Source organism: Poecilia reticulata, linkage group LG17, assembly GCF_000633615.1.
Source record: "Poecilia reticulata strain Guanapo linkage group LG17, Guppy_female_1.0+MT, whole genome shotgun sequence".
NCBI lineage: Eukaryota > Metazoa > Chordata > Actinopteri > Cyprinodontiformes > Poeciliidae > Poecilia > Poecilia reticulata.
The window spans coordinates 19,604,421-19,616,537 of record NC_024347.1 but is presented as its reverse complement, the minus strand read 5'-3'; the positions used below and the strand labels follow the sequence as shown (position 1 = coordinate 19,616,537).

At 38.3% G+C, this 12,117-nt stretch overlaps 1 protein-coding gene across 1 annotated transcript in view; it reads left to right on the top strand.

Moving 5' to 3' along the window:
* Nucleotides 1-12,117, top strand: part of cdh2 (cadherin 2, type 1, N-cadherin (neuronal)) — an 88,301-nt gene that overhangs the window by 36,650 nt on the left and 39,534 nt on the right. The window contains exon 3 of the mRNA XM_008434185.2: nt 10,685-10,893. Coding sequence (XP_008432407.2) covers nt 10,685-10,893 — 209 coding nt within the window. The remainder of the gene's footprint in view (nt 1-10,684; nt 10,894-12,117) is intronic.

Below are 12,117 nucleotides of genomic sequence, written 5' to 3'. Positions count from 1 at the left end.
GATCGGCACAGCTCTAATACATATACATATATATATATGTGTGTATGTATGCCATTTTATCGTTTTAGAAATTAGAATACAAATCTATGGAAATTGGGTGGAAGAGAACTCCATCAAGAAATGTTATACAAAAGTTTATCTCCATAATTACTGTAAAATAGCCAACTATTTTACAAATTAACACATTTGGAGTACAAAATGATTAAACAAACATGAAATGTAAGCAGGTGAAGATGAACAATCAAGATATCTAAAATGGTASGTTGTCTACCAAGTAGATYATTCTTTTGCTTTCAAGACCCAAAATGACAACTGAAAAATAGTCCTAYGGTTTTTGAGGTTAACTGTCAAAAATAACAAAAACGATGCAATACTAGACAAGGTAAGCAAATACATGTTTTGTCAGGCAAGAGGTAGTCAAMCACTTTTAATTGGTTGCATGGATGGGCACCACTTCTCAGTTATGTTGTGGAGCAACCTTCGTCTTAAGAACTAAAGAAACATAGAGAGAACTTCAAGAAAATTGAGACAAACAATTCAACGGCAATGATGACCCCCCACAACCAGCCTGACATTTGGCAATATAGAAATGTACATAAAAACCTGCTCATTCTTATTGGGGGTGAATCAAAAGAGAATCAAGCAAACTAGATCTCTGTATAAAGTCTGTATACAGTGTTGAAAAGCCAGAAAAGGTATTGAATTAGATTTTTAACACTTTTAAAATCTAGTCAGAAAAAATAGCTTTGAGCTTCTATCTAAGACTTAAGATTTCTAGAAAATATTTTTATGAACATGTTCACGTGATGAAATGTACATTTAGATACAGTTTTATTTATTTATTAAGTGCTGTGGCTGGGGGCCATAAGCTGCCCCTGGACAGATTTTTATGCCAACAGGAGATTAAGAATGATACAAATATGGTCAACAGCACAGGTGTTTGATGCATATGGAGGCTTTTCTGAAATTGCTAAATTATTACAGACAAATTGATTGGCAGCCCACCAAGGATTTGTATTTTAATCACCATGCTTTAATTTTACAGTAAATAGGACCACATGTTCCTTGTGGGATTTACTCGACAGCAAACTTTGATGCATCTATGTTGTTTTTTTATTTATTTATTTATTTAAACTTGGCTAAATACAGCAAATGTTTTTCAAAGAGTGTGTGACCCAAATCCTGCTATTACTGAGTATATGATTCCCCCCCCTTCCTTTTTGTTTCCTGTGAGTGAAGCCTAAAATAATAAGCAAAGCGTGGCTGCTTTCCTTTTAATGAGGCAAACAAGAAAATCCCTTCTTTTTCAGTAACCTGCATGTGGAACAGTATAGAATCTTAAAATGGAGACTGTGTCAGTATTAAAATTCAAACTTAACAGCAACCACCCATTTTGTTGCATGTGTGGCTACTTTCTTGTTTCAGGACATCTATAAGGGGCTAGTTTTGTGTGACTCGCTCTTAAGCCATTGTGGGTACATTAGAAAGTGGTCTGTAACRGTGAATAACAACTGCTTCCCAGTGTGTCCTGTTGTCTTGAGATATTCTAGCGTGAATCTCTCCATCAAAAGTTAACATTGCAAATTGTCAAATGAAAATAGAGACTTTGGAATAGAAAGTCTTCTGTACTCTATATATAAACAAAATTCAACTTCCTCTCATGCCTCGTTGTTCTAGTTTTCGTATGTCTAGCTGGATTCATTTATTTTTTTGTGCCTATTTATGCAGGCCATCTYAACTTCCACTCACGTGTGAATGTGTAGACACAACTCATTACAGAGGCTGCGGGAAGTGGTGCATATAAAACTGAATATTATTCTTGTCCTGTTACACCGCATTGACTTTTGCCTATCCACCATCATGTTTATTCTGGCTGGTTACTCTTGTTGTAATGAATGCGTAAAGGTGTGGGGACAGAGTGACATGGTACGGAAGGGTGTGTCTCATTCGAAGAGAGGCCACCGGCACCCATCATGCCCTGTGGTCATTACTCGCATTGGTTAAATCCGCTTCCTTTCAGCATTAAATGAACTCCTTGTCAAGTGCTGACACAARAGGTTAGGCAATTTGTCAGAATTTAATCACATTCTAATAAACAACTGTGCTAATCTTATCAAAACTGATAACGTACAAATGGGTTGCTCTGTGGTCAATCTCCTGGGAAATAGCTTTGTCTTCTTGAACATTCATTTGTGGAAACCTTTGTCCAGTGCAAATCAAAGTTTTAATTAAGTGTGTGGCTTGTTGTCTCCCAGTAAAGGTCTTGTCTGTCTGTTAATTGTCTTGGAAYGTGTGCGGCGTATTTTATTTAATATGTGCATATACAGAGATGCAACACAGTCTGACGTTATTCAATGTCRGTCTTATTTAGGCCATTTCTCTCTTTCTTATGGACAAATGGTTCAGACTGATTTACTTTGAAGACATGGAATTGACTCCCCACCCTCAAACATTTTAATAGCTTTACTTTTTGTTTGGGAAATTTTGCGTCTTTGCAGCCACAGTTATAACAGCTTGGTAAGATTCTTCTTCACATATAATAGTGGTATGAGGTTTTCCACGTTCTCTTAAGCCACTCCTGTAGAATAATTTATCATCAGCTGTTCATGCTGCCTAATCCCAAAATGAGGCCATTTGTTAATTCTTTGCTGCATGCACAGCCAATATGTTAGTGGTCAGGATTTGATTGATACAATATGTTCCAAGCTTCAGCTAAACCCCATAATGCTTTTGCACACACATCTGTCTTGCAACCCACCACATTATGACCACACGCTTACTTTTCTTGTGTGTGCGTGTGTGTATGTGTGTGTGTGTGTGTGCGTGTGCGTGTGTGTGTGTGTGTGTGTGTGTATGTATATATATATATATATATATATGTGTGTGTATGTATATACACACGTTGCAAGCAGTAAATGCAACATCATGCACTTTTATTGTTTTTGCTTTCTGAGAAGCAATAATTGGTACAGTTCTAAGCGCAAACATGCAGCCCATCCCTACATTTCCACTSCATAATAACTTGAAAAACATCTTCTACTGCCATTAAAAAGTCTTGCAAGACACGGTGAAAATGCCAGTAGAGGTTATCTCATCCCTGGTCAGCGAATGTTTTTCTGCCTCTTTGATTTTCGTGATGGTATTTTGACACAAATGATCAAGGGGAGGCACTAAATAGCTTTGAGTCTATGCTTTGGAGATCAAAAGAGCCCAATAATGTGACATTACAGGTTGCATTGAGGCACTTTTAGAGCCTGGCCCTCATGATCAGCCTCCTCTGAAAACATCAGCTCAGCTTGAAACCACAGGCATGGGGGCTCATGGTGACAAGCTAATAAACCTGCTGGCTGCTTTCCTTGAAGACTTGTCTTTAGCCTTTTTAGTATTAACCTCCAAATAAAAGATCAAGTAATGTAACACCTACTTTGTCATCTAATTTAGGCAAAGCATTTATTTTAATGTCTTCCACACTTCACCCTATCAAAATGGAACGGTCTGTGCTCTTGCAGATTATTTTAAGATTCTGAATAATTTGAAAGTAAAGGCTTTTCCTCTTATTTAAACAGTCCTAAGTTTTTGTTGGAGGAAAGTGAATGATTTATGGTTACATATTCCTCCCCTCAGGACTTCAGGAATGAGGTTTAACTTTTTGTCCTGCTGAAAATGCCTGAGATGGCACAGTGACAACCCCATGGCACTGCAGTGATGGATGTACAGAGCACAGGAGCATTTTCTAAAATTAGCATTATCACCTCTGTTGGACTTTGGCCAGAGCYTCGAGGTTTTACGGGCCTTAAAATGTTTTACTTATTCTATATAAGCTGCTGTGGAGTCAATTTTCATTTATTCCTGAGATTAAACGTCACATAATGCTGACCTGGAATAGTTGACATTACATTTCGTGTCTTGTTTTTGTATTTTTGTCTGAATAAGAAAATTTGTAGATACATCTTGGATAAATGTTGATTGAAGTAATGTAATTTAGATGAGTGAAGGGAAACTAACAGAACTAAACTAACAGAACACTAAACGTGTTTTTACTCAGTCAAGTCTGTTCAACGTACGTTTTAAGTGTCTTGGAAAAATGGAGATGTAGCCACATATTGGCTGGCGACTACATTTTTAGTTTGATTGGCCTAGAGTTGTGACTTACTAGTTAGAAACTAACGGCCCTTTTGCACTGCTGATCCGAGCCCGGGTTCAAATCCGGGTCAAGAATTTTTGCTTTAGTTCTTTAGTCTTATCCCACCCTGCAGATGACATACATCCTGAAACTGTGATGCTAGTTGCATGAATGACCCATTTAACATACTAAAGACTGTTCATAGGACACTATGATTTCTGTGATGCAGACAACGCAGATGAAATGGTGCAATTTAAACAAAATGCACGATGGAGTCCACAATAAAAAGTGGAATTTCACAGAATTTGCTGATATTTCAGAACAGGTAAAGCTTTACAGCATCTACCAGTCGTTACTTAATTAGGGGACATTTGGGTGTACTTGGCTCTCCTCTCCACACAGAGAGAAAAAACGGTAAGCCATGGCAAAAGAAAAAAGAACATGAGCTTTACACCGAAAGACTGACRGTGATTACTTCAGTGGAGATATCTGTGACCGATGTAAGAAATATAAATGAACAAAGTCCCGATTAATATGGAAGTGCACGGTTTACACTTTGCACAATTTTTTTGTATGACATATATTTGTGTCTTGAGTTCAACTGTTTAAAAATGTTGATCTTCAGATTTGCTCATGATTTTTCAGTTCTTTAAAACAGYGACAGTCAAATGATCGTGAACAACTTGTAAAACCATTTAAAGTTTCTCCTGATTCATAGCAAATTGTTACACTTGTGAAGCTTGAATAATGGAAAACATAGACCTCTGCCTATTGATTTGTTACACTGTTTTAATTCATGCCAATAAATGTGGTTAGAATGGGGGGGGAAGTGAAATTCAGAAAAATAAAAATGGAGAAAGAGGGAATTTTGGGGCGGAATAAAATATTTCATAGGGCTCAAAGTATAGGAGACTTTAACGGGCACTAGACCAGGAGCCAACATCTTCCTGAATCCCACCGTGGACGTGACTAAACACTGGTCTACAGATACTACTCTTGAAATACAGAAACAATTTAAAATGTATGCACTTATTATACCTAATAAGTTCTAGTTTTGTTTTCTTTTTGTTGTTTTTTTTAAAGATTTTTTGGCTCTAGTGGCCTTTATTTGATAGCTAGTTAGTTGACAGAAAAGTGGGTAATGAGAGAAGGGGGAAGACATGCAGCAAAGGTCGCCARGGCCGGGAATCGAACCTGCGACAACTGTGTCGAGGACTAAGGCCTTCATATGTGGGTTGTGCTTAACCCCTGTGCCACCACAGCACACCAAGTTCTAGTTTTTAATCCTAAATCATCTCTGGCCGTTGACCTCTCATATAAGTCTTGTTTATACCATCCATTTTATGTTGACAAATTCAAATTTRAAAACTAGAACTATTTTTGGTTGAATGAATAAAGAAGGTTGAAATATTAAAAAGCATAACGGATTGTGGAAATAAAATAGAACCATGTGAATTTTGATTATGCTGTGTAGTACTGTATTAGAAGGCTATTCTAAACTCGTATGCTGTATAATAGATTTTTACCTAGTTAGTGCAGTTAGGTAACGGTATAAATATGTACGCGCATGTGCATTCATGACTTAAAGAAGTAAAAATGACTATCATAGTTGTTAAGCGGTWSACATCTTGGCATTGTGATCATTATGCTTCTCTAAAGCCTCTCCATCAAGTCGCTGGTCTCAATAACCCGCAGAACAAATTCCTGGTAGCTATGCACTGATAACTGCAGAAGGATGTAGCTTAGCCTTATCAGTTCTTGGCTCCAGTGGCATGTTAATCCACACAATGCCCGACTGTCTGCGTGATGGAAAACACAGAATCATTTTGTTTACTCAACAAAGCCCTTAAATGATTTTCTCCTAGTGTTTATATACACTATAAACCAAAAGAGGCTGCTAATTTTCAAATGACAAATGCTGCTTATAAAAAAAATAAAAATAAAAAATCACAGTTTCTGTTAAGCGAGCCCTGTTTTACAACAGGAATGAAATGTACTTGGAAACTACTTGTATGGGAAGATTATAGTGGTCAAATTTAAAAGGATAGCTTTTTCTAGCATTTAGGATGGCCTAGTAAAGATGTGTAGCAAATGTAAGGAACGATTTGAGAAAAAGCATTTGGTAAAATTAGACGATTTTAACTCAAACAACTGTGTACTTTTTTAGATGTCATTTGAAAAAAGAATCAGTCAAGCAAATTAGGAATGTTTGTTTATCCTGAGAGTCAGTTTGTTGTACTATTAAAGCATAAAAATCTGTACTTGGTATAAAACATGCATTTCTTATTCATGGCCTTATTCTCCCTGGTTTGGATAATCATATGTGTTTTGTGATAAAGCAGTACAGTACCAATATGTTTCTAAAAGCCTTTCCAGAATTCACCAGATCTTTCAGCATTAGGAGGGAAACGACGTGCTTGAAGATTGATCACTACAATCAAGCTAGGAAAATGAACTTCCTGCTTGTTATATTTTTTTAAGCACTGCTATTCTGCTTCAGCTATCTTAATTGGTAGCAGCATTGCACAAAGAACAATTTTTTTTTCATGCAAATTCCCCTGAATATTGAATATCATTCTATGAATGCATGCACTTGAAGGGCCCTGCCTTCAAGTGTTTAGACTGGCAAAATTAACTATCATCTTTCTCGTAGTAAAGCTTGGACTACAAACTGTTTACTGGCTCTGAAGAATGTTATTTATTGAAAACGCGACCATACCTTCATCATAGCTTTTAATGCCAGAATTCTTCATAAGAGAGGCATATTCAGTCACTCCAGTATTTTTCTGATGGAATGATCTTACAAACAAAGCATACTTGAAGCGCTTTTAGAAAAACGTCTCTAATTAAGAGGAATAGGAAAAATTATGTTACACAATGGTCTTATTTACCAGCCCTAAAGCTGTAAAATATGGTTTCATAATGATRGCTTTAAAAAAAACAAAAAAAACACCAGGCTGAAAAAAGAACATATGCATGAGCAATTAYGCATAGCAAGCAGCAATCTTGCTTTGTGTTCCATTAGCACATTGTGCTTTTAGCAGTTCAAGCAATAATTGGCCGATTACAGAATATGCTGTTGGGGATATTTTTTTGTGGTTTGCACTAAAAGTCTGTGCATAGCTAGAGAATGCTGACCTTAATTTGCTGTGTTCTCCCCAGTTCAKGACCAGCTTAGAATTTCATATCACAGCAGTATGAATTGAGATAGCACAGAGCAAGCTCCATTGRGGCTCAACAGGATTGAATAAACAGTGGTGCTTTCTTTGGATGTCATTCAGTGTGAGCCTTTGCTTCATATTTCGTTGTATCACTGCCAGGTTCAGACTGGCTCTACTAACCCTGGTCAAATTCATTTGTGAATTATGCATTCGGTCCAGGAGTGTAGAGCGATTTGCTAGGGTTAGGTCAGGAGATTGACACTGGAGTATTTGCACTGGTACACGTATATCTGCAGCTGCTGATGAAACACCTAGGCTGGGTATTTCTCAACTGTCAGTGACCTCACTTCTCAGATGAAATGATGGCATACTGGGATGATCTCACATGAGAGGTTTCAGTCTTGTCGCATTAACAGCACATTAGTGGAAGTTCAGTATGCTGGCTTCCAGCGAGTGCAGTTGGCAGGCAGGAATTAAAGATGAGATTCTGGAACATTTTCTTTGCCTCTGTGGAGCCGAAGAGTTCACATTCTGTGCCCCAAATTAAATGTCTTGCCCTCTCCTTTTCTCTGCAAACTATTTGTGTCTGTCTGAGTTAGAGTTATCACGTGATGTGCGGACAATAGAGAGGCACTCTTGGACCATGGAGAGGTTACAGGGGGTTTTTGTGTTGTCCAGCAAGGGAGGGCTTTGGAGGGGGGTGCGTCCAAGCTGTGAATGGGATCATTGAGTTGGAGGTAATTTTGGGCTCTGGTTCAGGGCATTAGTTGGACAGTCCTTTCTGCTGACGTGCTCGTTTCCCCCTCTTGCTCCCCCCTTTTTTTTTTTCTACACCCAACCCCCAGCTCTTCTCTGTGCTGCATCGGCATTTCTGCCCAAATCGACCCTTTATCGTTCTGCCCATGGTGACATGTGTAACAGGGTGTGGCAACCAAGATCCCTTCTCACATTTTACCTTAGTGAGCCTATTTATCTGGAGATGGATAACCTCCAGCTGAATCATTCATTTGGCATTGGTGTGGCTTTTTAAGCCACCAGAGCCCAAGGGATGAATAATTGCATGCGGGACATTTCTATACATTATCATTGTAGCTTTTGCTGTTAATGTTGGCTATAGAACAGCCTCTTAAAAGCAAGTAAACTGAGCACACTGTCAAAATCTAGTTAAAACTACAAGAACAGAATGAGGCCATTTTTTTTGGTTGACCTATTTAAGACCGATGGACATATGTTGTTGTTTAAATATTTAGCTTTTGATCACCATGGCAACAGAAAATTAAAATTTATGTTCTTCCTTATAGAAATGCATTGTGATATTGACTGATGAGTGAAATTGGCTAATTCGGCCCATGTCTGGTAAGCCGGAAAACTAAAGAGTTTTATTTTCCAATCAGTTAATGCACAGTACTTAAAATAGTACTGTTTGCAGTAAMTGCAACACTCCTCAGTGGAAGGTGGCGGTGAAGGAACATGGAGTGTTGGAAATCTTTGAGTTTAATTATCTATATTTCCATTGGAAGATGGATGAATACCATTTTCAGAATGCTATCTATGCAGATTTCTTTCTGTTTKKTTTKWKWWARAAMWWMYKTCWSWCAMASWRAKTKWTTTTYYTTYSYTYSYYYYWYWWAWAAWWAATTACCAGTCAAAGCAAGTAGGCTAGAACAAACAAGTTATATTCTGTTCTGTATTTTCTTGTATTAAAAATGAATCAATTAAAATCCAAGGAGGCAGTTCAATGTTTTTTGCCATTTGTAACTATTTGATTTCAATGCGTTTCATTATTTTTTGGGGGATGTTAATGTATAATTGCCAGCCTCACTTTTTTTTTTTTTTTTTTTTTTGCAGTAAACTCTTTTCTTAAAGACTCAGTCAAAATTGTCTAAGACTCTGCCCACTTTGAGAATTGTGAAGTTTTCTAAATTTTCTGACAGCCTTCTGCTGCATTGTGAGTTATTTTGACAGTCCCTTACTCTGTATTCTACTTCCGTCTGAGTATCTGCTGCTGACTTGAGATGGCTGGTGATTGCCTGAGGGCTTTGAGCTTTCAGGCACCTGGTTTAAAAGCCAAACCATCGGAAAGAGAGAGTCATTTATCTGATGTCAGCATTGCCGAGTTCAAAGGGGAGAGGGAAAAAAAAGCTAATTRGTCAAGGGTAATTGAACTGAAATAGGCAGTAAGGAGACGCCCGGTATTATAGACTAAAATAAAAATGCTGCCACCCTGCATTTCCATTGTCAAAAGTTTAGCTTTATTAAATTTATTCTGTGTGCAGTAAGGCAATGTTTTGGCTGAATGGCAGTTTTGTGTAACCTGCAGGTTGTTATTCAGCAAATACTTTAAGATTACCCACATCATTGAAAAATGTAATACTTCCAGGATGTGGTGTACTTGTGGTTTTCTTCTGACCCCAAACTGGTCAGCTGTATCTTTTCCTGGAGCTCAGAGAAACTTTATGCTCTCAAAGCGCAGATGATTCTCTGTAGACATCACTGGGTCCCGAAGGTATTGGCCCTAAGAAGATTATGCGCCCACATTCACCGCTGTTTTTCTTTTTTGGTTTTGTTTTGTTAAGTAGTTTCACATCTGTTTAATAATTCATGACAGCTTCAGTGTAGTCTTGATATAAATGATATATGGTCATGTTATAATCTTTCTAAGCAACGCAACAAAACATTTCCGTACATGTAAATGAAGCTCTTTGCTGCTGAGGTGTTTGTGTGTGTTGGATGCTGTGTGTGTATGTACATGAAACAACGTTGTACCCCTGTTGCCGTGGCACCTGTGGGACACGAGCCCCCCATGAGCCACCTGTCTTCTATTATTGGATGTGTGCTCCCCAAGCTTTGGATTTTTGTGTGCTCTTTATGAAATAAACATCAAACTCCAATCTTGTATCTCGAAGAGTTGAGGATCGTAGTCGTCCCTGTATGTCACAGGGGACAAAACTAGCATCCGATGGCCTTTGCTGAAGCAAAAAAGAAAAAAAAAAGAAAACCTGAAACCTTTTCAGCATTTCATATGTTAAAATATTCAAACTTTGTTTTTTGTTTTTTTTTACAAAGCTTAAGACTGCAAGGCTTTCAGCGTTGTCCACATCATGTTTTAAATGTACTGTTTTGAGGGGGGGTTTGTATACATTTAATAGACCTTAAACAGCACACTCCCTGTTTTACCTTAACTTTGTTCTCCTTGTTTTTCCTCCACTTCACCTGTTTGGATCTGTACCTTTGGGCAACAGCTTGAAGTGAATAATGTATAAGCAAGAAGAAGAATCAGAAAACCTTTGTGGGCTTTCTGTCTCACTGACTCTCTTTCAGTCCTTTTGTCTATATTCCCAGCTTCTCCCTCTGTTTGTCTAATTTTAAACCAAAATCCTTGTGCTGCTTTCTCTTGCAGTGAAGTTTGTCAGCTGTGGCAGAGGTGGTCTGGTGCGGTTTGAATGCAGCAATCCATCTGACTTTCGGATAGAGGACAACGGAGTAGTTTACGCTGCAAGGACTCTTCAGCGCACTCCAGCCCCTGCTTCGCCCTTGCTGATCAAGGCTGTAGACACCACCACTCAGCAACAATGGGTGACACAAGTCAAAATGATGCCTCCCACACAGGTGAATAATCTTAGCTTCTCKGTAATGCTCTGTCACTTGTTTTCTGTGCCTGATATTAAAGACCTGGAAATGCAAAACGATCATTTCTGCTCTTACAGCAAATAAATAATGCATTTTACGCCTCCTGTACATTCACAGATGACTGCTTCCCTGAATTGCAGCAGGTGTTCCATGAGACAGGATAGATGCTTGCTTAATTAGAATTGAATGTGTCAATTTACCAGAAGCACAAATGTTATATCAGCATGGTCAGTGAAGGGTAAGATCAGATGCAGAAAAGCTTTAAGTAAAGTTTAACTCTGAGGTCACAGCTTTGTATTCCAGAGGAGGGCACGCCTCTTTTTAAGCAGCGCAATATGGGAAGCATCTGTGTGAGCTGGAGAAAGCTGCTCATCTGTTAGTTTCTGTGACCATGTGTTCCGCATGTCAGCATTGTATTTGGCAGAGGATGAGTGGAATTTGACAAGGAAAAAAAAATAAAAGCCCAGCACATGTCATGTCTGTCTGCGCTGAAGCTTGGAAGGAAAGCTGCAGCTGAAGGCCGGCTCCGTTCCAGACATTTAACCTCTCTTAAAGATGGTGGATATCTGAATATGCCTATTTAACAATCTCTGCTGCTTATAGAAGCAATGATGGACATAAAAGTACAGCCATAATGTTTTCATTTGTGTGTTACTGTATTCGTACTCCTAAGAGTTAGCATTAAGTTGCATAAGGAAGTAATTATTGCTGTAAGATTTCAGACTGCACCGATTACAATTTTCTGGCCAACTGCCGATTACCAATCTTTTAAAAAGCCTGACCTGCCAATTCAGATTTTGGCTGATGCCAATTTCTTTTGGTTGTTAAATATAGCAAGAAAGTCGCTGAGTTGGTAACAGTGGAGTTATTATTGTTAATTACAGACCTGCAGACACGACCTAGCGGGCAGGTCTGTCAGTCAAACCTCTAAGGGGAGAGCAGAAGAGGACAGTGGTTGATTTTTAAACCTTTATTGAAGTAGATAAGATCCGCGGTTAATATCTGCTTCACATGTAAGTATCAGTTGATCACTGATCTCCCAAAATTAAGAAAATCTGCGCCAATAAATCATCYGGACAATAAATCAGTGCACCTCTAATTAGGTTCTAAATTATTGGCCATGTGGTGTCTTAACAATCTTGCTTGCTTTTAAAACTTCCAATATGCTTTTCCTTAAAGCACATCAAAAGTTGTGCTTAAAGG